A 27155-nucleotide genomic window follows, 5' to 3' on the forward strand; every position below is an offset into this window, starting at 1 on the left:
CTGGGTTGGAGGCCAGCCTGCTCTACAGGGTGAGTTTCAGGACAGCCAGGGCTACACAGACAAACCTTGTCTCAAACAAAAAGACTTCACAGAGTCCTCTCTGGTTTCTTTCTGGGTTGTTGTTGTTTTCTTCACTGATTTCTGTAGTCTGCCTTTGACGAACTGAAATTTACCACAGAAAGCACGGAAGAAACTTGTTCCTGTGACACCAGACAATGAATCTTAGCAAAAAAAAAAAAAAAAAAAATACAGGGCACATTTTTGATGACCCGTGTCCCCAACGTGAAAGTACTCATGTAGTTTGTATGTAGTTTGTGTTTTCGTTCCATGGTGACGGTGACACAAGAAGGAAACAAAGAAAGGGACCACCACGCTGTTCCTCGAGGGGACCATTCAGTCAGTCACCCTCTGGGATGTCTCTGCTGCGTCCCAAGCCCCGGCATGCATCCCGTGGTCTTCTTTAGCTCTCTGGGGAGACCTGACAACCCCTGGTCCCACCTAAAAGTCTGAACCCAGAGCTCCAAATTTGCGCTGTTTTGAGTTCCAACTGATCTGAGTTCCTCTACGGGGGTCTGAGTCCGCTGAAACCAAACCCTTCCCTCTCCATCTTCTTCCTGGCACGTCTTTCTGCTTCTCCGGCACACAATCCCCTCACTGAGGCTTGAGGAACCTACCTCTTCTTCCATAGCAAAATAGCTCCTCCCACCTCTGTACCTCACAACTACTCTGCCTCCCACAGCCAGGAGAATGCCACGGGATCTCCCAATTTTCCAAGTGTAAAGTGAAAACTCATGAGGCCCTCGTCCAAATCTTACTAGTAACTTCAGTCAGAGACAGGAGATGGTGAGCTCGGGGCCAGACCTATTCTAAAGGTTTAACAGATTCATGAAGCCAGCCCTGGCTACAGGTTTCCGCCTTCTATTGTGCCTCCTATATGAGTTGTCACCTCTAGGCCACGAGGGTCATATGAAAATAAGACTGTCACTTGCTTATTTGTTTTGTTTATCTCTCTGCAACACGAAGCCTTGCACAATAAGCTGGAGGCTCCTTGTTTAAAGAATCGCATTGGAAAGTTGGGGATTTAGCTCAGGGGGGGGATCGTGTTGCATTACCAGATAACAGCTTGCAAATGCAAGGAAATACCACCAGGTGGCACTGTTCCCCTCACAAACAAACAGGCTGTTTTAAAAAAAATCAATAGGAATCTTTCAAGATTATCTTTTTCACGGCTTTGGGGTTCTTTGGAGGGTCACGTGCTCAGTTCTGAGTAGCTCCAAGAAATTTACAAAGTCCTTAAAGTCCACTTGTACGTTTACTTACTTCACTAGGCTCAGCAAGTTAGTTGTAAAAATTAGCTATCTTTAGTAGTCGTGGTGGCAAACCCATTTCATCCCAGCACTCTGAAGGCAGAGAGTGGCAGGCAGATCTCTGTGAGTCCAAGGCCAGGCTGGTCTACATAATAAGTTCCAGGATAGTCAGAGGGACCTTGCCAAAAAAAAAAAAAAAAAAAAAAAAAAAAAAAAAAAGCTGGGAATCACTACCATGGTACACATTCTCTCCCCCTTTTGTGGATGGGTAAACTGAGGCTCCAAGCAAGGACTAAGCTCATAGCAGGTTGATGACACAACCTGTCCTTGATTTGAGTCCTGCACCCCTGCCTGACACAGAGTCTGTGATAGCTAAGGTTCTCCTAGCTGTCACACCACACTGGGCTGGAACATGTATGCTACAGGGAGGACAGGGTCGGTGGATGCCAAATAATAGCAAAGATACTAGTCTGTTCCCCAAATCCCATTCCCCCATCTCTCCTAAGGTCGCCAGTTCTGCCCCCGAGAAAGGCTGTGGGGTAAGCGCTGCTCTTGGTTTGCTTCTGTTAAGTGAGGTTTTCTACAAAGAGAAATTGGTTAAAATAACATGGCGTGATTTCAAGATTGTTTCTGTTTCTGGGGAGGGGGCAGATGGCTGGGAGCATAGACCATGAAAGTGTCAAGAGAGAAAAGAATGAAGGCCCTGGGTTCGGTCCCCAGCTCTGAAAAAAAGAACCAAAAAAAAAAAAAAAGAGAGAAAAGAATGTGAGGTGAAACACCCCCCCCCCTGCCGTCTACCCCCTTCCTTCCCCCCTTCCTTCCCCCCTTCCTTCCCCCCTTCCTTCCCTCCCTCCTCCCCCCACCCAGCTTCTAGTCAAGTTTGGCTCTGTTCCAGACCCCAAGGGACAAAGTAAGGTTAATGGTGGTACAATAATACTTTTAATGGGTGAAGTGGCAAACACCTGTTGCAATTGGCTGCTTGTTGTGGGTGTTTGGGGGATGGGGTGCAAGTTCTGAAGAAGGCAGAGCCTTGTGATCAAGTTCTTCCTAGATTAACCCCAGCTAAAGAGTATTCTGGTAGGGAGCTGGGGTCAGAGCTCAGTTGGCAGTCATTGCTTGGCCTGCCCAAAGCCAGGTTCACTCCCCGCCTGCATGAAACAGGCAAGTTGGATGGCACATGCCTGCAGCCCTAGCACTCACGAGGTAGAATTAGAGGCATTAGAAATTCAAGGTCACACGGCAGCGGTGGCACATGCCTGTAGTTCCAGCGTTCCGGAGGCAGAAGCAAGTGGATCTCTGAGTTTGAGGTCTGAGGCCAGCCTGGTCTACAGAACTAGTTCCAGGAGAGCCAGGGCTACACAAAGAAATCCTCTATCAATAAACAAAAACAAACAACAACAAAACCCCACAAATAGACAAGAAATAATTCAAGGTCATCTTCTAGGTACACATCGAGTTAAAGGCCAACTTAAGCTAAGTGATACCTTGTCAAAATAAAGGGAGGGAGAGCCCTGAGGTGAAGCCCCTCCCCAATGAATTCATCCTCATTTCTCCCTGACTTTGGCTGGTAGTCCGGCTGGGTGTTCTGCACACAGTTTTGCCCAGTTCAGAGACACTGCATGTGTTTAATGTATACTCTTTACACTCCCACCCACATTTTCAGAGGTGTCTTACGATGACGAAGAGCCGTTCTAATCGCTGCTGGATCCAGAGTCAGAGTCACGTGTGTCCACGAGGTGAGCTCCACAGCCTCAACTTACTTAACAGTTCTGCACCCCAGTTTCCGCTTCATAAAAGAGTCACAAAGAATAAAATATTCAGAAATTCACGAAGAATTAAATAGTCAGTGTAGGAGAAGGCCTCTCCACACGGCCGATGGGCTAGCTGTGGCTGCTGTTCTTAGTGTTTGTTTGTTTATGGGTGGGGAGGTGGAGAAAGATCTCAGTACGTAGCCCAGACTGGCCAGGAATCCTTAGAGACCCCTCTACCTCTGCCTCCTCAGAGCTAGGATCAAAGACATGTGCCACCTTGCTTGGCCCACATCAACACCTTTCAAAGTGGAAAATATTCTCTTATTTGCCAGCTGGGGCAAACAATAGCTCACAGGGGGTAAATGGCCTCTCTGTACCGGTGTCTGTTACATAACAAATCACCACAAAAGTTATCAGGTTACAACAACACATATACATTGTCTGAGGTTTCCAGGGAGTCCAACCGCAGCTTAACTGGTCTGCTCGGGATCTCCCAGAACTGTAATCAAGGTCTCTTTAAGGAAGAAGTCCTGCTCTATGTTCACGTGACTATTGGCAAATTTAGTTTCTTTTTTTTTTTTTTTTTTTTTTTTGGTTCTTTTTTTCGGAGCTGGGGACCGAACCCAGGGCCTTGCGCTTCCTAGGTAAGCGCTCTACCACTGAGCTAAATCCTCAGCCCCGCAAATTTAGTTTCTTGAAGCTACTAAACTCATGGTATCTTGCTTTGCTGAGGTCAACCGACCAAGTCAGATCCACAAGGATACTCTCTGTTGCTAACTCATGACTCAATTAATTGTGGACATTAATACGTCTGCAAAATCCTTTACCTGTGCTACGTAATGTAACCTATTATAAACCCAGAGGCATCCTACATAATTTGTAAGTCCTACCCCACAGCAAGAGAGTTAGGGGCCTGGAAAGATTGTTCAGTGGTTAGAGAGCACTAGCTGCTCTTGAAGAACTCAGGTTCCATTCCCAGTACTCACTTCACACAGCTCAGTACCTCCAATTCTGGGGAATATAACGTCTCAGGCCTTCAAAGGTACTGGAGCCCATGCGTGCGCGCACACACACAGACACACAGACACACACACACACACACACACACACAACTTAAAATAATAAAATAGGGGGCTGGAGAGCCGGCTCAGCAGTCAGGAGCACTGGCTGCTCTTCGAGAACACCAGGGTCAATTCCTAGCACCCACCTTGCAGCTCACAAATTTCTGTAACTCTAGTCCTGGGATCTGACAGCCTCACACACACATACATGCAGGCAAAACACCAATGCACGAGATAAAAAAATTTTTTTAAATCATAAAATAATAAATGTTTAAAGAGAGTGAGAAAGATGGGGGAATTGTATAAGGTGTTTGTGTCATGCGGGCAGGAAGAACTCTTGCAGCCATCTTGAAGCTCAGGCTTCCCCCACACCCCCCACGCATCCTTGCAAACACTGACAGGAGATATCGGGTTGACCAGTAAGCTTTTTTCATGCCCCAGTAAGAAACTGTCTGGTGGATGGGGTCAGTGCTCCACCGGTTTTTGGAATTTGGCAGACCATAAGGTAAGAGTGGTCCAAAACTATAATCCTTGTTCAGTTCTCAGAAATGACGTCAGTGTTAGCCTGCCAGACGAATTAACCGCAGTGTGGGAGTGACAGGTAAAAAGTGTACAGTCACCAACCTGTAGGGTGGTTTCTATTTTGATTTGGATATGAAGTGCCCACCTCCTTAAGGCTCAGGCTTAAAAGGCTTGGTTGCCAACGGTTGGGGGAAATGACTGGATTAACCCCTTCATTAATGGATCTATAACAGCATTCTTGGGAAGTGGTACACGGGAGAGGCGGGGCCTAGTTTGAGGAAGTAGGTCACTACAGGTGTACCCTAAAAATTAGCTATGTTTGTCCCTGATTCCTTGTCACTTCTTACAGCATACCAGGAGGTGTGCAACTTTGCCCCAACATGCCTTTGCGCCGTGTTTTTGTTTCATCCGAGGCCCAGAAACACAGAGTCAGATAAGGACAGATCTCCTCAAGTCAAAGTCTATCCATCCCTATGCCCTTCTCTCAGAAAGTTGGTCTGTCAGGAAGTGTGACTAGCAGAGCTTCCAGTCAGTCTTGCCTCTCATGGCATCCCTGCCTTGTACCCTTTTCTGTGGTAGTCAACAGGACAGACCTGTATGCCTGACTGGGGAGACATTATGAAAGGGGAAGTGGGTGGCTTCCAAAGCTAGGACATAAAAGGCCCTGTAGCTTCTACCTGACTCTCTTGGATTACTGACTCTGGGAAGCCAGTTGCCATGTCACAAGGACACACATTTCTATGTTAACCCGAGAGGTGAGCAACTGAAGCCTCCTGCCAAGGGGCTAGAGCCAAGTTTCCAGACATGTGAATGTGCTCTGTTGGAAATAGATCCTCCGGCCCAGTCAGCCTTTCAGATGCCTATAACGTAGCCCATATCTGGATCATGACTGTGTGAGACCCACCCTTCAACCTCTAGAGCCATCCACCTCAGCAGCTCCTGAGTTTCTGACTCACAGGAACCATGAGAGATGTTTGTTATTCTAAGGCCCTATGTTTAAGCACAATGTCTCCATAGAAGAGTTAACTAATGTTTCTGACGTTAGTCTCTTACTCAAAGGAGTGGCACTTGGTACACAGTCAACCTCTGGCCTTCCCCACTGCAGGCTGTGGGAAAGCGAGGTGACAGCTGTGGAATCTGAAGTCCAAATGCAGGTATCAATGGCCACTTTAAATTCCTTAACGGGCGGACATCCTGTGTCCACACCATCCTGCAGCCACCAGCTACAGGTAGCTGTTGAGCATCGAGGAAGAGGTTTTGCAACTCAGTTTTTATTTTTAAGTTTTAAAGACCCACAGTGGCTGGTGGCTGACTGGGTAAACTGAGCAGATCTAAGAGATTCAGAGCGCATGCTACAGGAAAAGCAGTACGTTACAAGAACCACAAACTCACCCAAGGGATTCGGGGAAACAACGTAGGATCCCTAGAGAAATGTGAGGGGCTACATCTACTGCTTCAGAGGGGCTGTGAGGGCTGAGCATGCCCAGTGAAGGCACAACACGGACCCCGTGGTTATGAGTAGAATCCAGGGGCTCACTATATGGATTCAAATCCTACCTCCGACACTGGTAAACTATCCATTTGGGCGCGTACTTTAACCTTTCAGATGAAGTTTTTCTGTTTGTTAAGAGCAGCTGTTTTGTACTGCTGTGCTAATATGCCCCAACGTGAAACACTGAGTTCCTGGCATGGTGTAGTAATTCCTCTTGGTGCTTTTTCCCCACGGGGCAACGGGTGTGTGTGTGTGTGTGTGTGTGTGTGTGTGTGTGTGTGTGTGTGTGTGTGCTTTTTCCCCACGGGGCAACGGGTGTGTGTGTGTGTGTGTGTGTGTGTGTGCTTTTTCCCCACGGGGCAACGGGTGTGTGTGTGTGTGTGTGTGTGTGTGTGCTTTTTCCCCACGGGGCAACGGGTGTGTGTGTGTGTGTGTGTGTGTGTGCTTTTTCCCCACGGGGCAACGGGTGTGTGTGTGTGTGTGTGTGTGTGTGCTTTTTCCCCACGGGGCAACGGGTGTGTGTGTGTGTGTGCGCGCGCGCACGCGTGCGCGCGCCAAACCCAAATCACCAAGGTCAGCGGACCACAAACTGAGGCTCCACTCTGTAGAGACAAGCTAAGGGCAGGTTGGAGCCCTGGTGACAGGCTCTTTACTGCTTGTGAGACTCAGCATGATCAAGTATGACAGCTATAGCATGGCCTACAGAGACCAGGCAGGTGACACGGAAATATGCAGAAACCGTGTCATGAAAAAGCCAGTCTGGGGCCATTTCCTCTCAGCCACTTCTTCTGGTCGTAGTGCAGACTTGACAATTGGCAAAGTGTATTTTTCCTCAATCTCGAAGACGTTTGTGGCTGATCTCTGCACGCAGTGAGTCATCTGAGAGTTATTTTTCTCTCTATTAAGTAGTATGCGTGTCCAAGTGTGTGCAACCTCTGCAGTACACGTGTGGAGGGCAGAGCATGACGTCAGGAGCTGGTTCTCTCCTTCTGTGTCCAGGAATCACACTTGGGTTCTCAGGCTGGCCCGACAAGTACTCTTAGACTCTGAGCCATCCCCAAAGGCCTCAGGGCTTCTTGTGTTTGTTTTTAAACCTAGTGTTGCTCAACTAAAATGGGGAGAGACAGGATGTACTGTCCAGACCATCAGGTCCATTTTCTGGCCTCTTTCCCAGCTCCAAAGGCCTGCTGCTGTGTCTGTGCCTGTGTCTGGCACCTCAAAAGGTCTCTCTGGCTTCACCAAGTTCAAAGATTACAGAAAGAATGGCTCGTTAAACCCTTTAAAACGGGGCCGGGGAGATGGCTCAGAGGTTAAGAGCGCCGGCTGCGCCCCCTTCTGGCATGCAGGTGTACATGCAGGTAGAACACTCCTACACGTAAAATAAATTTTTAAAAACGAAACTTTAAAATGGCATTGGGTATGGGGTCACACGTCTTTAATCCCAGCACATGGGAGGCAGAGGCAGGTCAATCTCTGGAGTTCTAGGCTCACTCAGTCTACAGAGTGAGTTCCAGGACAGCCAGGGCTACACGGAGAAACCACTGACAACCCAAAAATAAAATAAAAACGACAGGCTGGCGATCTAGAAAGTACCAGGTTTTATTATCTTTTTATCAAAAAAATCAGTAACAGACGACAGAGTAAGGGATACAGAAAAGGAGCAGGCACAAGGCTAGAAGAGGACCCAGCCAGCTAGGACCCTGCACGGAGGTGGTGATGGGGGCTTACAGGCATAGGGCATGGTTGAGGGAGTGGTATGACCGCCCCACCCCCACACAGCCCAGACCTTTTAAGCTACTAGGTCTTTCCTCTGTAAGAGGGAGAGTCCTGGGTGACAGGAGTCCCTGGGACCTCATCACCTTCCTCCTAAGTCCCCTTCTCTTGCCCGGGGAGACAAGCAAAACTGAACCGTAACCTGCTAAACCAGCCTCAATCTCTGTGCTCGGTGGATGGTGACTAGGCACTTAAATTGTGTGGCCAGTGCAACAGAGGAATGATTTCCAATCACATAGTCAAGTGAACTGATTGATACAGCCACAGGAGGTCACTGTATTGGATCGTGCATCTAGAGAGCCTGGAGAAAGCAAACCCAGAGGCTCCTGGGCAGAGCCCCCGGCAGAAGGCACAGTGAGGTTAGAGTCAGGTACCCTCAGTCACTCCAGCTCGATCTCGAGAAGGCACCAGGAGCAGGGCAAGAGAAGAGGGCAACAGCTTACTCAGCCGCACGAAAACTCACTCACGCAGCCACCCAGCCAACATGAGACCTGTAGTATCATTCTATATCCTAAAAAAATATATTTATCTATTCTCCTAGAACCGAGGAAGGATAATATATATTACAAGAACACAAATATCCCGCTACCCCCTACATTATATTCTGGAATCTGCTAGAACACTGTAGCTACTTTTTAAGATAAAGCAACTTCAGAAAGGGCCAGGGTCAAAAACAAGAGCACAGAACATTAAAAAAAAATAGTGGGAAACAGTAAAGACAGAAAGGTAGAGAAAAGCAGCCCCGTCTGAAGCTATAAATAGTAAAAAACAAAACAAAAAAAATCATAAAAATCATCTCTCCAGCTCTTCTCTCATTTTCAAAAAAACAAAACAAAACATAAAAAACCATGAAAACACAAAGTTAGCTGTTGCAACGGATATGTTCTAGAAAGAACATCTGTGCATCCCCACGCTCTCAGCCCAGGCGCACACGCTCCCATGAAGGAATGGACCATTAAAAAAAAAAAAAAAAAAACCTTACATTTTACAAATCTTCTACAAGTGTACTTCAGCATGAGCTGTCAGCACTTCAGTCCCACCCTCCCTGGATTTAAAAAAAAAAAAAAAAAGGTTGAATTTCAAAAGTCACTGAGCCTAGAATGCCCCGAGATACACCACAGAGACCCTGTAGTGTGAGGAAGTACTCGGGTGAACACATCTCAAGGTGCAGCGGGTTCCGGCTCCTTGCCCCCAACTCCTTGCCTCTAGAATAAAGGCAGTCATAAATGAGACATGTTAACGGCAGGAACTAAACTGGTCCTACATTCTATTCTAGAAATTTGAAACAACAACAAAAAGACCCAATTCCAGGCTTGCCTTCAAGAAAGAACAAGTTTAACCCCATTTTTCTGCCAGGGCAACTCAGACAGACAGACACACACACACACACACACACACACACACGGACACACACACACACGGACACTCCCTCCGCACCCCATCCCATCTCTCTCTCTCTCTCTCTCTCTCTCTCTCTCTCTCTCTCTCTCTCTCTCTCTCTGAGGCAGCACAGTAGAAGATCATATCTCTTCTGACACCAGAAAGGTGACCAGAGATGGAGATACAAGTCAGTATTAAGGTGCCCTCTCTCTGCCAATGTCCACTGTCCACAATCCTCAACTCCTCTCCCCATGAAGTCCAAGCAGCACTCATGGGAAGAAGCTTCATGCGTAGAACTCGTTGGTGGGGGCTTTTTTGTAGATGGGTTTCTTGCCCAAGTCGTAACTGCCTTCATCCTTCTTCTTCATGCGGTACACCAGCAGCAGGATCAGGAAAACGGCGAAGAGGATGCCCACTACGCCGCCCACAATCAGAGCTGCAGTAGGGGAGAGCAAGGAGTGAGCGTTGAGAGGGCGGTCACTGCAACCTCAGGGTCCACGAGCTCTCCCTCCCGCCTCCCCCCACCATCAGTCAATCTCGACAAGACCACCCCCTACACCAAGCAAGATGACACCTCGTTGGCGTGGACCTTCACGGCTTCCACCAGACAGGAGATGACGAAGCAGTAAGACCACAGCTAGAGTGGATCACAAAGCAACACCACATTCCATCCCACATCTGCCCTAGTCCAAACCTCAGGCCCATTCTCCAGACATCACGTACACTCTCCAGCAACAGCAGCATTAAGCCAGGACCAAGGAAATTGGCGGGTGGCAGCAACTCATGTAGATGCTTCCGTCCTTACCACGGGGTACGCTCTGCCTTTCCCCCGAGTGCACAGGTCCCACCTAGCCCCATGCATCCAGGGACAGCCACCATAGTCTACGAACACGTAGAACACACGGATGTCTAGACTGTCATAGTGCAAACTAGTTCCGATTCTCATGGTTTTGTTCCTGTGTCTTCAACAGTGGTTCCCACTGGTTTCTCCTTGAAATCCACACCTTTCCCAGCTACTATAGCTGACGAGGCAAGCTTCTTCCTCTCTCCCATTGCAACAGCAAACAAACCCCTTTCTTACATTTTTCCCTTCAGACTACGATAATCTACTTCAAGTGCCCAGTGCCCTCCGAGCTGTAAACCTCTGGCTTTCTCCTGTTCCTCACAACTCTCACCCTGGCCCTCACCCTCCAGCTCTGTGAAGAGCTCCTGACTAGAGCCAGGCAGTGGTACACTTCTCCACGTGGGTGAGCATCTGTCTACCCTCCAGGTGGCCCGAATGACTCATTTCTGTTTGTCAGGGGCAGGGACAGAATCCTTCCCGTGGCAGATTGAATCTCCTAATTCGGTTTTACCCTAGGCTAAGAAGATTAATTTCCCAGCCCTGCATACGCTACAAATCTACACAGAGACTGGTGCAGGGGAGCCGGAAGTACCAACAAGAGTTTTTCTACCAACAAACAAACCAAGAACAAAAATGCTGCTGGGTACCAAAAGAAAAAGTATAAGCTACCTTCAGCCTGTCTCCAGCTCCTTCCCTCCCAGAACTCAACTTCTCCTTCAGGCCCTTGATCTGCCCTGGGAGACCCTGCAGGGGCAAGGACCAGCCGCAGGTTCAGAAGCCAACTGTGTGCTCCAGATCCAAGCAGAGTTCACTATGTCCTGGCTCTGTGACCTGGACCAGTTATTCAGGTTCCACTTTAGGAAACCGTAGAGACTCCATGAGTGCACAGGAGCCACAGAACACACACGTCACAGAACTCCTAGGCGCTATTTAAAAGCTACTGAAGTGGAGGGTTCCAGCCGGACTTCACTGTCCTTTCAATGGTGAGGCCACGGGAGCTAGAGAAATGGATCTTTCCTAGGGAAGATCTTACATTGGGGTGACCACAGGGTGGAAAAGTGAGCTAGCCTGGGGTTAGTTCTTCTCTAGCTCTGTGAGCCCCACAGAGAAGAATGACTGGTTTTCGAAGTTTTCTTGAGAAGCAAACAAAAAAAGACCAATGAACCAATCTAAAACACCACGTGTAAATAAAACCGGTAACCAGCAGGTCTAAACTATGAGAGAGTGAAACTCTGCGGTTGAAGCCCCACAGAACAGTTGTTTCCACAAAGCTCGAAACAAGGCCTAACGGTCTCTAGGGCCCTTGCTCTGACAGCCACCAAGGCAGACTGGTGAAGGAAAAGCTGAATGAATGTTGACAAGACCAGAGGCAGAACCACACTGTGACCCTGTCACTGGGCCTGCAAGACAAGGCCAGTGAGATCCTGAAGGAAGGAGATGGGACAGTGACATGGGCACAGGGGTCCTTATTTACACCTCAGTCTCCTCTGGCCCAGTTGGTTTCCAGGAGACAGGAAATACCTAGCAAGGGCCTGCAGCACCAACACCTCCTCACCAGCCAGTCCTCCCAGACTGCCTGCCTCACTGGAAAGTTTGCTCCTTCCTAGACAACCTGGTATAGAGATACCCACTCATCTTGAGCGGCCTGAATGAGTGGCACTACCCCCGACTAATGTCCCTCATCCAGGCCTGACACAGCCTCTCCTAAAGCTTCATGCAAGGCAGCACATCCCCCTGACAAGGATCATATTCTAGTTCTGTACCATAAAAACATCCTGTGTCCTAACTAAGAGACAAACGAGAGTTCTGAAGACAGCACAGCCCTTCACAGAAGGAGGCACCATCCTTCCCATTTCACAGAGGGGTAAATGAAGGCAGGATACTCAAAGAGCAACCAGCCAAGGTCATTGCTATGGAGAGATAAAGAGATAGATAGGAGGGTGAAAGGGGATCCAATCTAATTCCAGTCCGGACTTCCAGGCTTTCAAGGGAAATTAACCCTTAAATAATTAACTCCGGATGCCAGGGGAAAAGACTTTGAAAAGCACCAAAGGGGCCTAAGGAAACAACTCCTGTTCTATTCTCTAGAAGCCTTTAATATGCATTCGACTATCCCTCCCAACCACCCCTTCAGGGAGATAAAGCCCTTAGCTGCCCCAATGCAAATCAAAAGACACACCCATGCCCGCCTGTCTGCTTCCCTCTTCCCTCCAGAACCTGAGAGAAGGAAACAGTCTTACCTGCCAAGACCTCAGTTCTTTCAAAAATGTTGCTGCCCTGGGAAGTGCTGGACATGGACACTTTGTTGGACACATCGTCATCCCCCACGTCGGAGGGGACCCTTTTGGGAATGACCTCATTCTCTTCCAGTTCCTTGGGCTCTGAGGGGACACGGATGCCAGGCTGGGCATTCTCGGGGATGTGGTTATCTAGTGGCACCTGAAAATGGAGAGGACACTGAGCACACCTGGAGAGGAAGCTAGGTGGAAGGGGACCCTAGAAGATGACACAGGGTGGGTGGGAGTCACATCTGCCTCAGGCGGGAATGAACACAGGCAGAGGCGTGGGGGAGCGGCAGCCTTCACGCCTCGGTAGGCAAACGCTGGAGCAGCCAGTACAGGTCATGTGGGCCCACTTGCCCCTCAGGAAGGCGACTCTGCACCTGCAAGGCTCTCCTAAGGCAGAGAGTGTGTGTCAAACGCTTGGAGTGTTTTACTCTTAGGGTACCAAAATCGATTGACGACCATTTTGTCAACCAGAGGAACAGGACGCAGCTGTAAAAATGATGAGGGGGTTAAATGATGCAGGGAGACAGGAGTGCTGCGGGGAGGTGGGGGTCAGAGTTTCTGGTACGACTTGAAAACAGTGCTGGTGAACAGTCACAAATGCACGACGATGAAGCTGGGCCTGACAGTGATCTTCTCCACAGAGAAGACACACCCTGCCTACGCGTGTCCCCAACGAGCCTGGCACCCCAATAAAAAGCCTTCTCAGGAAACGGACTCAGGTCCCATTATCCATTCACAGGGCTGTATTTTCTGTCACTCTCAGGAGAGCAAAAGCAAAGTGGGGTAGGGGCTGGGGGGCACCCACAGCACTCACCAAGGGTGAAATCACCTCAGGGAAGGTCCTGGGCTCCTCCGTGTCATCTGCAAGGTTAGAACAGCTGTGTGAGCACAAGGTCCATCATGTTCCGGAACCGACTCCCTCAGCTATGGCTAGTAGGGTCCCACCTCACAGGCAATTTTAGTCACCTAGACTGAAACACAACACTCCTGGGACACCTGGCTCTTTCACAGGAGCCTGTACCCTGGCGATACACAAAGTTGGCCAGTGTTCTTGCGAGCTCTAAACCCCTACTAGGTAAAGTATGGGTCTATGGGTAAAAGCAGTATCTGGAAGCTGGTTAGAAAAGCAGAGTGTCCCTGCACTACATGGCATACATCAGAAATCCCAGAACAGAGTTCGAGACCACCTTGAGCCACACCCGAAGACCTGGTCTCAAACGTTAACATTAGAGTAAGGTCAGTGGTAAGTGCCAGGCCCTAGGCTCAATCTCTTATCAGGAAAGAGAGAGCCACATTAAAATTTACAGCTGAACAGGCTCCCCAGGGAATTAACTTTTGGGAAGGAAGCAGTTAACTGTAATGGGTAACACCACGGTTCGCAAACGTAAAAGTAGCCACAGAGTTAGCCTGCGTCTTGGCTGCAACCCTTTGTAGACTGTCCTAGGACATAAAGGTACACGTCACAGTATACTCGGTATACGCAGTATACAAAATTCACTTCTAAAAATACCGGGCGCACGTTCAGTGCTGAGAGCTGGAACTCAGTTCAGTTCACAACTGATTCACAGTCTTCCCCACACTCCTTGTACATAGTAAGAAAACCAAGTAGAAGGTGAGGCTGGAATTTTGGACTATGCAAATGCCCTGAAGACACTCAGCGCTGTCTGATCCAGAGGACACAAAGACTAAGCCCACAAAAGCCCTGAAACCTGGTCATACCCGCAAGAAACCCTCCGCCTCATCTGAAGCAGGGGCTTGTTTCCGGCTCCCCTCTCCGTATCTCACCCAAACACGCGCCTCCCACTCCACCCACACTTTCGAGCCAGTACTTTTCCTTTCCGAAGATTGGGAGGGGGGAGCGGAAAACTCTCCGGGCCCTTCCCCAGGCTCCCTCTACCCTCCACCAGAGGGAGGAGCCTAGCAGACAGGTTCAGGCTAGTGCCTGCAAACTCTGAGTGGAATGAATTCAAAGTTGTTTACAACTCACCCCCAAAGACCCTGGGGGTGGGAAAATGTTACTTTTGTTTCCCCTTTTGAAGTGGAGGCGGAAGCACTGTAGGAAAATCTCTACTAAAATCCACCTCTCCCACTGTTGCAGCCATAATTCCCTGCAGTCCAGCCCCCCCCTTCCTGCCCAAGCACAACCCCCATACCTAGATCTCCGGAACCCGACAGCTCAAAGTCAGAGTCCTGCTCAAGGCCCCCAGCGTCTTCATCGTCCGGGAGGGCTCCAGAGAAGTATCTGCCTTCCAGGAGGTCCTGGGGGTCTATGACCTCAGTCTCTCGAATCTAGAAAGAGAAGGGGTTTCAAACATCCAAAAGGTTCATCCTCCTCTTCCTCCCTCCGGACACCCTTGGAGGTTGAGAGCCCCAGAACCATAGAGTGAAACAGGATTATAGGACCAGATCAGCTGTCGTGGGCCCTGTCCACCATCTCCTGTGTAAAACCCTATACAAGTCTTTTCACCATTCTAGACTAATAAATATTTCAAGTGGTAACAAATAAGTTTATATATTTCTAGGTATCATTTACTGAGCCACCCTACAATGTCTCAGGCTGCTTATAATAGCAGTTAAATTCATTTTACAGCTAAGAACCAGCGCAAAAAGCTCTAAATCATTCTCTTCTGGTGGTACAAGTGGCCAGCGGCAGGCAGAACTGCATGAAGGGCCGCCTGACTTCAGGCCAGAGGTTCCCACGCACACAGGCAGACCCAGTCTAGGGTCTTATGACTGCTGATTTCCGGATGAAAGGTAGGTAGGCTACTGGCACTGGGCCTACCCTGTCTGGAACACATTCCCAACTTGAGTCAGATTGGGCTGAAATAGGCAGGGCAGGTTCACTCACACCCCAAGACAACCACAGAGCTCAGACCGGGTGACTCAAAGGCATACTCCTGAATTCACGGACTTCTCTCAAATGTCTAGTCTTCTGCCAGCTTGGTGCACTCCCACAGAGCATGTCACTCACCTCCCATCCCAAGGAGATCCAGCTAGCCACCCCAGAGCCTGCGGTCTATTCCCACCAAACAGCTTTTAAAAGAAAACTATCCAAGAAACCCCCAACAGACACCACTTATTTTTGCCCCCTCCCCCATCCTGCCTTCTAGCCCAGCTTCTCTCCGGCTCTAGGGTGCAGGGTGCCTATTGCGCTAGTCAGTGGACTCTGAGTGAACTCAGGCTCGTTCTTGTAAACAACCAGGTGCAAGGGTCACTGGTCCACTTTTTCCAGGTTTTTCCCTCCTCCAGTACCCAGCACCACAGGAGACGGAGCCCTGCTTGGAGAAATTCAGCGCTGTGGAGGCCCTGTTCTTTCACAGAATTCTTAAGCAGAATTCAAACCAGAAGTAAGGTTAGCGAGACTACACTAAGGCCACATAAAACTTAGGGTAGAAAGTGGCCAGGTCTGTGTCTGCCAGCCCCAGGATGTCCTTCACCCAACCAAGACCACAGTGACATAGTGGACATGGTGAGAAGGCATGTCCGTTTACCCCTAAGATCCAAGATTGAGTGGCAGGAGAGCAGCTTAGGGAAACAAGCTTCCTCCTCCACTCTCTCCCACAGGCTTCCGGGGAGAGGAGGCAAGAGCGGACTGTGCCCTCTACCCACCCCCTTGCTCAGGAAACTAGATTCTGGGAAGGGAGTTGGGAGGAAGTCAGGAAGGCATCCCCTCTCTCCCCCAGGGCAGGGAAATCAATGCAGAGTGCTTGGTACGTGTGGGAGTGGGGAGCCGGCAGGGGTTAAGCCCTGCTTACGGATGACTTCATGACTCCGGAATCGGGAGCTGTGGGGCTGCTGGTACTGGAATTCCAGCCCCCGCACAGGGCCCGTGCCTGTGGCTTTGGCTTGGCAGCACAGCAAGAGTGCTGCTCCGTGGTGCCCTAGACGCCAGGCCTGGTCCCAACCCCCAACGCCTCGCTACAAATTCTCTAGGGTTCAAAATCCGCCACAGCAAGGCCTCCATGGCTTACAGTGTGCCAGGCCTTAACATGCACGCACTTGGGATGACGCAGACCCTTTTGGCAAGAGTGGAAACCACAGCTCGGAAAGGCAACTCATTTCTTCTAAGAGCCCAAAAGCAAAAGTGACCAACAAGACCAGCAGGCAGGGCATAGATCACCTGGGCTTCTAGCCCAGACCCAACACAGAAACACCGTTTGTGCTTAGGGTTACCAGCCTGCCCTGGGGCTAGACAGGAACCCTAACTGGGCGTGTCTAATCCAGCAAGGGGTGGGGGCATGAGGAGGCGGAGGAAAGGAGAGAGGCAGGTAAAGATACTTTGACCACCAGAGCCTGCAAGACTGGTCACGCGATGTTGAAGTTCAAACTCCGCAAGGCAGACGCGGAGGTTCTTAGCCTGCAGGCTTGGATTCCAGCTCCGGTCAGACCTACCCCACACCTCGCCCCTGGGAAGGAGCCTTGGAATGTCAGCCACACACCAAACCTCCTTAATACGTGAAAGTGTTCCGGGTGTTTCAAAACAGCCCAGGAGATTGGAGATAATAAGCCCGTTCGTTGCCTATCACGAGGGCTAGTAGTGATTACTTCGATCTTCCATGAGAGAAACTCAAGATGGGGGGGAGGGGTGTCGCGGGCAGGAACCGTCAAGATCTGACTGTGGTAAACTGAGGCTGAAACCAAGATGTGTTACTGGTTCAGTCCCCTTTGGAACACCTGGTACCCCAAGCCCCTTTTTAGGACAGGGTCTCTAAGTAGCCTTGGCTGGCCTGGCACTCGTCATACTAGCTAACTAAGAAGCTGGCCTCTGCCTCTCAGTACTAGGATTTAAGGAATTCTACCACCATACGCAACTCCCTACCTTCCTCATCTTTATGTTAAATTCCAGAGGAAAGGAATAAATATCACACCAGGATCCACCGCCCAGCCCACCCAGCCCTTCCTTCCAGAGTTTGGAAGAATTAACCTCTTCCTGGAGTGAGAGGCTTCTGGGACAGGTGATGGGACATGAGAAATTCAGTCTCCTGGAGCTCAGAAGGCATTTTCTCTCTTGGCCTCTCTCTGGTTCCTTTTACATTCACAATCTCTTAACAATCGAAAAACTGCACAGTGCACAGGAGTCACTCAGGACAAGATGTCAAGACAGAACCAGCCAAGGCCAATGCCCAAAGAGATGAGAGGGATGATTTGCTTGCTTGTTTGTAAGGCTGAGAAGGTACCAACAACCTTTCCTTCCCCCACTCTCTTTTCAAACAAGGTCCATTCAGTCGTCTGGGGTGGCTCTGAAAAACCAGGCCACCCAGCGGGCAGACCCAACCTTAACCAGAGGGGGAACCTAGTCTTGCTCCTGGCTACAGATGTGGTCTGTTCACCTCAGCTCACCCAACCCTGCCCAGGAACGTGTGACCACGTGTATATGCACACACATGCACACCTTCTGGATCCTCGGCTCTCCTCTTTGTCCCTTTCACAAACAGCCAGAAGCTGGATGAGTAAGGCCAGGTGGGGTGGGTCTGGGTGCCGAAGATCTTGCTGGCCTTGTAGCTGATAGACATCTCTGACCAAGTGCTCATCGCTAAAGATCCTGAATTCTTTCTGAAACCGTCCAGGGGGAAAGAACAGAGGTAAGTGTACTTTGTTTTATAGGAAGCTTAACACCTGCCAGCAGAAGGCATCTGAGGCCGGGGCTCAACCGTCTGGTTTTATGACCTCTGAGACAGATTACTTTGCCAAGGTCAGCCAGGCAGCAAGCAGCAGAGCTGGGCTGACCACCTAGGTCTCACCATCCGGGTTAAGTGGCCTCCCCGGCCCCTTTCCAGAGCCTTGGCTGATCCCAGAATTCTCAGCAAATAACACAGGCTGTTGCCTGCAGCAGCCAGGATGAAAAGCCACTGGTCCTATCCCCAAGTCCCATGATGCCCATCACCTCAGGAAAAACATGGGATTGGGGTGACTAGCAGAAGTCCCCTACTCTGTAGCAGGCTCCTGCCCTGAGTAAGGACAGTCATCACCAGGCATTCTACCTAGCACACGGGTGAGTCGTTCATCCAAGGGTCACAGCTGCAATTCAACACTGGATTCATACCCAGACCTTTCTCTAAACCATGCTCTAACCAAAGCCGGGTTCCTCACAACCACCCACCCATTTTTCACCTTTAGCCTAACCAGAAAGCCCACTGGAGACTGGCTGAACTGGAGCTCCAGGGCACCCCACCTTCCCTTGCCCAGTAATAAACAAAGGTGAAAATGTTGCTGCTGCTTTAAACAAAGGGACAGAAACTTGGCTGGAGAACCAAGGAGGGCTTGGCTAACTGTGAACTAGTGAGAGCTTCCTACCTGCCTCCCTCCTCCCCACAGAAGGCAGGGTCGAGCCCACACCTGAGCATACTCTGAGGAAGAGACCAGAAGGATGATAATGGGCTGAGTCAGGTTAGGGCCAAGGGAACGCCCATAAACCAACTCCGGGACTCCCAAGTGGTTCTGCAGCCCCCACCAACTCCATTTACCCCCGTGGGCCAAGAGCCACATGCAAATCACAGTCCAGCTGTTTCCTGTGAGTCTGGGGGGTTTGTTCTGGCTTTAAGTCCTCAGCTTCCTCTTTTGTAATCAGGGCTGGTGAGCACCTTGCAGAATGAAGATGCAGGGGAATGAATGTATCCAAGTGCACAGGTGACCCAGCAGGTGACCGGTGCATAGCAGGTGCTCAATGATGACCATTATTAAACCCCACCCACCTTCCTTCTGCGTAGGGGAGAAGAATGCTCAGTGGGCCAAAGAGGAATCTTGCTGAAGCAGCCGCAAGGCTGGGGAGGCCCTGGCCATCAGGTGGGAGGTGCTTTTGCAAGCTAGAGGAGAGGTATGACAACCATGCTTCTTCTACTGCTGAGACCAGATACCCAACTGAAAAGGTCAGCTTCTTCCGACTCAGTGTGAGCTTTGAGCACATTATCCTAAGCAAACAGAGACAGAGGAAAATGTGTGGTTTTTCCAGGAATAGTGCAAGGCACTAACCAGAGATATCTGAAACTCTTCTTCTGACCTACAGCCTCTCTATTTCCTGGCTTGCCTTGGGGGGTAAAAGCAAAACAAAACAAAAATCTAAAAAGCAAAAAGAAGTCACACACCAAATATCCAGTGTGATGCCCCGGGACCTGAAAGGGTTAAAGCAAGGTCTGGGGGAGTGGGGGTTGAGTGAGGGTTCAAATGTCGGCTCTGCCCACTTCAAGGTCAAGTTACTCTGAACACAATCACCCAGTAGAGAGCCAGGCCTGGCACAGTCAGCAGTCAGCTTTTCACCAAGCCCCAGAGCAGCCCATTCCCACAAGAACTCTAGGATCATGGGGTGCCAGCCAGGAATGAGGGGGATTGGTCAGGAACCTCTGGACAAATCCCTCCCAGGGACCAACCCAGTACCCCCCATCACTACCTAGGTGGTCCCTGGTGGTGGATTCCCTTTCTTGGGCCTTGGTTTCCCCACCTGTAAAAGTTCTCAAAGAGACAAGCCTCCCTCTGTCCTGAGGCCTGGTTACCAAATTGGGCATTGCTCCGATTACCAGTGGAGACAGCTGGGGAGGGACTGGCTCCCTCAAGGCCTCTGAGACAGAGGTGCATTGAAGCTGGGGCTTGTAATCTAGGCAGCAGATCCAAAAATGCCCGCTGGATCTGAGGCTGGTCAGAAGACTCTCAGCATGCAAACAAGCCTCTTGTGTTTTGAGAACAGAGTCCAGGGTCTTTGCAGTCCTGTTGCAACGGATTAGATCTATCAGAGCCTGGCTTACAGGCCCCTGCACCTCCCCCGATGAGGGAAGCCGGGGATTCTGACCAGGTCAATCCGTCTCAATCATCTTGAAGCTGGACTTCCCTGGAGGCAAGGAGTGTCCTCACTCTAAGTGCCCAGCCCAGCCATTCGCTTACAGCCCAGAGGCTGGCGTGGGGCAGTCAGTCCCCACAGGTTAGACCATTATAGTGAGCTTCACCCAGTCAGTGTTTCCATAAGCACCAGCCTCTCCCTACCTCCCTTTCCATTACCCTGGGTGTCACCTGACCAGCAGCCTCTGCTTTGCCAGAGAAAACTAGGGCAGCCAACTCCCTACACTAGGAGGACAGGAGAGGGGGCAGGCAGAGAGCAAAGGGTGGGGGAGCGTTCAATAAGACGCTGTAACTCGAGGTGGAAAGAAACTGATATTGGAGGGTGACTGTAGAGAAGTGACAAGTGACACTTTCAAAGTGTCAAAGGTGGCTGGCTGTGGTGGTCCATGGTAATCCCAGCACTTGCGAAGCTGAGGCAGGAGGATCAGAAATTCAAGGCCAACCTCAACTACATAGAGAATTCAAAGCCAGCCTGAGCTACATGAGACTTTATTTCGGGGGTGGGGGGCATAATCCGTGATCTTTTGAATCCCACAGCCCTCTAAGATAAATGTTCTGAACTCTGAGAATCATTCTGGTCCATTTATGTTTTCTGCACATACACAGACACCATGACCCAAAGCCAACCTCTGGCCAAGGCAGGAGCGCTTGTCTAGTCACGAATAATAAATTCAACTGAAGCCAACACTTTATAAGTTTGCTAAATAACTATTATGGCCATCAAGTGACACAGGTGTTTTATAGAGGACACTGGGGCTCTCCATCAACAGAGTGACTTATTAACTCCCTGTGTGTCCCTGGATGAGTGGCAGAGCTGGGGCAGAGACTCAAGAGGCTTTCTGGCTGTAAAATGTACCCACATTTCCTGTTTCCCCAGCCTCTAGCAGACACTACCAGACAGGTCTGCAAGGGGCAGGCAAGTGCCCAAAGGTCACCAGTGGGTTAATAACAAACCAGCTCTACAAGTCAAGTTTCTCTAGGGTTAAATCAGACCCCAATGGAGTCTCCCAGTCACTAGCAGGAAAGAAAAAAAAAAAAAAAAAAAAAGCCTTCTCAGAACATTGCCTCTGCTTGTCCACCAAAGCCCAGAACACTACTTGTAGTCATTCAGCTGCCTCAAGACTCTTGCCTTTCTCAGGGAGAGTGGTGCAAGTCTTAGCTTGAACTGTGTCCTAAGACCTGGTACCCTTGTAAAACACACACACACACACACACACACACACACACACACACACACACACACACACACACACACGCTGCACCTGCGGATTCTGCAGGAGAGGTGGGGCTGCCAGGAACTGGTTCTTGTTTAAATATAAACCCATCTGATAACCTGCAAACAGCCCACTTGGAAGATAAACAAATATAAGATTTGGGCTCCATCAGCCCCACCCCTAGGCTCTACCCTTCCCACCTAGCAGCTGCAGGACTAGATGTGGGGGAGGAAGGAGGTCCTAGGCAAGTCAGGGAACGGGTCACTGAGGAATGTCTCCTGTTCCACTACTTGGAGCTACACTGAGTCTCCTCTGCGAGCTCATCGCCTTGAAGCCTCTTCACTCGGTCTCTTAGTTAATTTATTATTTATTTACTGGTGCTAGGGACTTGAAGTCGGAGCCTCAACAGACCAGGAGGTTAAATGGCACGCCAGCTGTCACACTCCTAGCAGCTCCAAAAATGTCACAGAATCCTAGTGCAAATCAAACCTGAATGACATTGGTTTGGCCCTTAAATTCTGACCAGTTGAAGCCTCGGTGTTACTGTAGGGTGTGGATTTGGAGAGGCGTACCTATGTCGTACCGGCCCTGTAGCACAGGATCCAAGTGCACACAAAGGCACTGTGAATGTTCAAAAGCTCTAGACACTGACGCTGACTCCCAAAAGCCACGATTAAAAACAAACCGGAACAAAGCCCCTCAAACCTTCATGCCCACTCCAGCATTCCTACCACAGGGCTATTCGTCTTATTAGCCAAGAGACTGATAGGAAGTGGATGACTCAGACTGGCTGTAGTAAGACTCAGTTGACTTACAGAGCCCAGTCCATTCCATTCCCATACTTTTAAGCATTCATTTGGAAATCACAGCAACTCAATCAGTCCAAGAGGCTGAGAAAACAGCTAGGGGGCCATTCCTTTCCAACAGAGAGCCCAGCTCCCCCGGCTCCTCATTCAAGCCAGCACAGCGCTCCAAGTCCTTGGAAAAGCCTCCTGTTTCTAGGCGCTGGGGATGGCAGGAGCTGAATGTCCACCCTGCTTCTCTTCTGAGACAGGGACTTGTTTAGAGTCTACCAAAGAAGCCAAGAGAACTCCCCTTCCCCTCCCCCATTGGGCTGTGGAGCAAGGACACTCAGGTGGCAATGGTCCAGCCTCCTCATTTTGGAGATAGGACACTGAGCTCTAGACACAGGTATGTTTGCAAGCAACACAGAAGTAGGTACCAAGGTTATCTGATGTCACCTACCTAGAATGTTCTCTAAAGGACAACCTAAACAGACACCTAGCATTCTCGGTCAGACTTGGTTCCTGGTCTTGGCAAAACACTACACTCCTTTGAGCGTCACCTTTGAGAGATAAAGACGCCTACATTGCAGTACCAAGCTATGGTCAGTCATCCTAGCAGGAAGTGACTTCGGAGCGCCTTCTAGAACTAAGTTTTATGTGTGAGTTTATTAAGTCATACGATCACTGTCCATGGGAAGGTAGGGGCTTGACTAGAATGAATGAAGCAGAATTCTGGCTCCAGATGTGAATGGGGGGAGGGGGCTTCCCCTTTCCAGAGTTCGGTGATATGTTTTCATTTCCTGGAGGGAACGCCTTAGATGTCATGAGGTTTCCAATAGCTCCCTCTGAATAGTTAGTGCTTAATTATTAATCAGAGGACTAACGAAGTGGCTCGGGGAGAGGACCTGGGTTGGATTCCTGACACCCTCTTAGTATCTCCCTAAGATACACAACTGTCTTTTGCTCCAGTTCCAGGGAACTGGCAATGCTCTCCTGGCCTCCTTGGGTCCAGGATCAAGGCATGCTGCACAGACTTATATGCAGGCAGAATACCCATACGACACGGTAGCAAAGCAACAATCAAGAATGAGGTTGGGGAGGGGGCTGTCTCTTCTTGAAACCTCGTCGCTCCATCTCCATTTTGCATAAGACCCCTCTGAGTTAAGAGATCTCTCCCAACCTTATTGAGCTCTCCAAATCATGGTCCAAACATTTTCCCGGATGTGCGGTTACCTCTATGGGTTCCCAAGAAGTTCCAAGAGGTCTCACCAGCCACTCATAGGCCCTAGAACCTCCTAGGCTTTAGTACTGACTCCCTACTTCTGTGCTGCCGAGGTCAAGGAGAGAGTTCTCAGGTAGACGAGAAATGCCTCTAAGTTGAAGAGCACCAGTGGGTGGGAGATTCTTCCTCAGAACTGCCTGGGATTGGTGCCAAGTCAGTGGGCTGTGCCCCTGGGCAGCAACACCTTGGCCCACACCCCTCACCCCCCACCCCATCCCAAAACAAGGCTGCCTTTAATTGGCCAGGGTGGGAGTGGCAGGAGGCAGATCAGGGAATGCTCCCAGCTGGACAGGAAGAACAGGTTTATGATGGCAAACCCTGCCAAGCAGAAGAGAGGGCAGCGGGTGTTTAGCTTGGGCTCTCTTCCCCAAATCTGGGTTAGGACTAAACCTAAAATCTGGAGAAAAGGCCCTCCTAACATGAAGAAAAAAGACTACTCTGTGAGAGAGTTGTCGGCAGGCCTGGATACTATGTATTAAAAGATGGCATCACTTAATCTCTCAACATACTTTTCTGGAAAAGAGGATACAATAACATAGTCATGTGTGATGTTTGTCGTTGTTGTTGTTGTTGTTGTTGTTGTTGTTGTTTCATTTTGTTCTTTTGGTGAGGGCCTAATTACTCAGTTATCAGAAAGTGCTCCATAAATCATAACAGTTGTTGGCCAAACCCTCTCCCCAGGCTTCCTTTTCTCTCTCCCTCTCTCTCTCTAGTTCCAAGAGAGGAAGAAAGGCAGATAACATCATTTATTTCTCCAATCTTAAGAGTCATTCGGTCTTGATTTTTCTGGCCACAATCTACATACGGGGGAATCCCTGTGCCCCAATTAGAGGCAAGATGCCCATGACATGAGGTAGGGAGGGGAGACGACTGAGGTCAGGACCAGAGATTGAGACAGAGGCCTCCCTCCGGAAGCAGCTGCTTCAAGGCTTGGCTTCTCCCCCTTGATAGATCGGGTCACCCAAAGCAGGACTGGTGAAACCTACCTCCCCCAAACCACATCCTTCTGACTTATCTGGGGGACACTGCGGTCTACTCCTCCCCCCCAAAGCACCTGCTGGCTTAGCAGGGGAGATCAATGGCATGTGACTGGCCACGTGGTGACCTCAGCCATCCCCCTAGGTCCTTTTTCCTCACACTGCTCGGCCACCATTCCTTCAGATGTCCCCAAGGAAGGTCTCAACTTCGGAATAGCCTTCAGCAGCGTGTTTGGAGTTAATGGAACAGGAAGGCTCTCTGGGCTTGCTCAACCATAGCCTTTCTGCAGAGACGCCTTTCGCTTTAGTGAAAAGCCATTCCCTCGAATTCGGGTTCACGCCACTCACAATACCTCGAGACTCTCCAATCCCAGACATCAACAGATGTTAGACCAGTCTTGAATTATGGGGAAACAGGACCAAACTAACAGCAGCCACTGAGACCAGAAGATAAAAGCAGACATTTCCTAACCTGGCTATCTAACTTCTGCCTGACTCAGCCACTGTTAGCTGTGTGACCTTCAGCAAGTTCCTTGACCTCTCTCCTGCCCCGGGTCTACTTTAAGAACAGTAAACAGTGAGGTTTTACAAAGTTAAACGCATTTGATTCCAAAGCCACCAGGAAGATATCAGAACAGAAACCAGCATGCAATGGGTTCGGTACCTAACTGGAATTGTGCTGGGCACTGTATATACGCATTCTTCACTGGGGGCTCCTGAACACAATCCACTGTCCCCTAAATAAGCCCAGAGAAAAGGTGGCTTTCAAAAGAACATTAACGATTAAACTCCAGAGTCTCACTCTCCTTAAAGCTTGGACTAACGGTACAAATGACCCATCCTCCTGGGTCAGACCTCCGCCCCCTCCCCCCCCCCCCCGGAAACTGTCAAGTCCTATAACTTCCCTTACAAGTCTGCCTCCTCAATTCCTACTAGGACAGAGCTGATACGGTCCTAGGTCCTTACTGACTCTGCTAGGGACCTTGAAAAGGAAAGGTTTCCTTAGGCTCCCTGGGAACTTTTCTCCTCCAGGTCCTTCACCCCACCCACTCAGGTGGGTGCCTCAATGTCCCCACGTGCGGTTTCAACCAAAACACTTCTCCCAAAACAGTTGTAACTCAACCTCTAGCCCGGGACTGTTCGGAAAGCTGTCCTTTGAGTCCTCTCCAGAAAAATAAGGAACCCAGTGTTTTAGACAACCTAAAGCAGGGTCACCTCATGATCCGTTCTGTAGATAGGGAAGGTGACACTTAGAAGGAGCTGATCTTGCACCCTTTTTAAGTCAGTCATAGCAAGGTTGTGGCCAAAACTAAGGCCAGGACTCAGTTCTCTCCATTCCCCAGGGTAGTATGTGAAAAGGGGTCCCCTCAAGCCCTGCTCCAGAATGCATACTGCCCATCTCATCCCCAGACTATCTAAGACTCAAGCCTCCCGGAGGACCACTCCGCGCGCAGAGCCAGCACTGGGATCACAAAGTAGGGGTGAGGGTGTGGGAGGAGAAAAGTTGACACCAACTTAGTCACGTCCCACCCCGGAGCCCTGCGGCCAGTCTGAGTCCAGGACAAGAGCACAGAGCAACAGGCTAGGGGTGCAAGGCGCACGGAGAATCTCCGGCAGCCTTCCTGCGATCCCAGAGCAGAGTTTCCCCTTAAAGTTTTCCCTGTCTCGGCGTCCAGGGGGTTGGGGGGGGGGGCCGCAGCTCGTGATGCACCCTACTCCCTCCGTATCCCGGGATTTGGGGGGAAAAAACAAGGCAACACCCCCCATCTTCCCGCTCTAAGACATCCATCAAACACATACCGACTCGCCTGGGGCGACGGGGAAACCTCCGAGGAGCAACAGCAGCAGCGGCGCAAACAGGCAGACAGGCGCCATGGTTCCAACAGCACAAACCAGTGGCCCGAGCGGACGCGCAGCCCTTCTTATAGGCGGCAGCCCCGCCCCGCCCCCAGTGCTCACCCGCACCGCCCGGAATTCCCCCGGGAAAGCTTGGGCCTGCGGGGTGCTGCGCCAGGCAAGCTGGAAACCACGGGCGTGGGACCCGCCCGGGGACCCGCCCACAGCGTGCCCTCAGGCTCCGAACTGACCCCGATCTGTGGCTCCCGGAGCTGCAGCCCGAATAGTTAGCTGATCTACTGCAAGGCAGACTCCCTAAAACCCGAGGATCACTGCCCAACCCCACTTTATAGCTGGGGAAACTGAGGCCCATAAACGGGTAGGATTGACTAAGGGTCTTCTCTTTATACCAGTCTTCAAAGCGGGTGCGCTCCCCTCTGAAGTCAGGGAGGATTTCCCAAGTGGCGCTTGAATTCGGATAGTTTTGATTAGCAACTGTGAACGAAACGGTTCAGGTTTTTCTCGGCCTGCTGTCGAAACTATTCCAACCCCAGGGCGCCAGCGCAAAAGCATCTGGAAAGACAAAGCAGAGAGCCTGCCTGTGCACTAAACAGTGTGATTTGTCAACTGAAGTGTGAATTTTGTGTAATTCTCACGTGTCACGAAATAGTCTTATTCGTTTGACATGTCACCCTCTCCCCCATTTAAAAATAGAAAAACAAAAAACAAAAACGCATCCTTAGCAGTAGATCAGACAAAAAAACAGAAAGACTGACCTCGGTTTTGAGAGATTGTTTTCATCTCTCTGAAAACTGG

General features: G+C 50.1%; 1 protein-coding gene across 1 annotated transcript; it reads right to left on the reverse strand.

Annotated features, from left to right (window-relative positions):
• Window positions 1–7708: 7708 nt before the first annotated feature.
• Sdc4 (syndecan 4) lies at window positions 7709–26393 on the reverse strand. Its single transcript, NM_012649.3, is given in 5 exon segments — window positions 7709–9722; window positions 12371–12569; window positions 13233–13279; window positions 14572–14707; window positions 26304–26393. Coding segments are annotated over 5 exon segments (609 nt in total). The 5' UTR covers window positions 26379–26393; the 3' UTR covers window positions 7709–9570.
• Between the last annotated feature and the right edge of the window lie 762 nt (window positions 26394–27155).

This window comes from Rattus norvegicus, chromosome 3 (genome assembly GCF_036323735.1).
Source record: "Rattus norvegicus strain BN/NHsdMcwi chromosome 3, GRCr8, whole genome shotgun sequence".
Classification (NCBI taxonomy): Eukaryota; Metazoa; Chordata; class Mammalia; order Rodentia; family Muridae; genus Rattus; species Rattus norvegicus.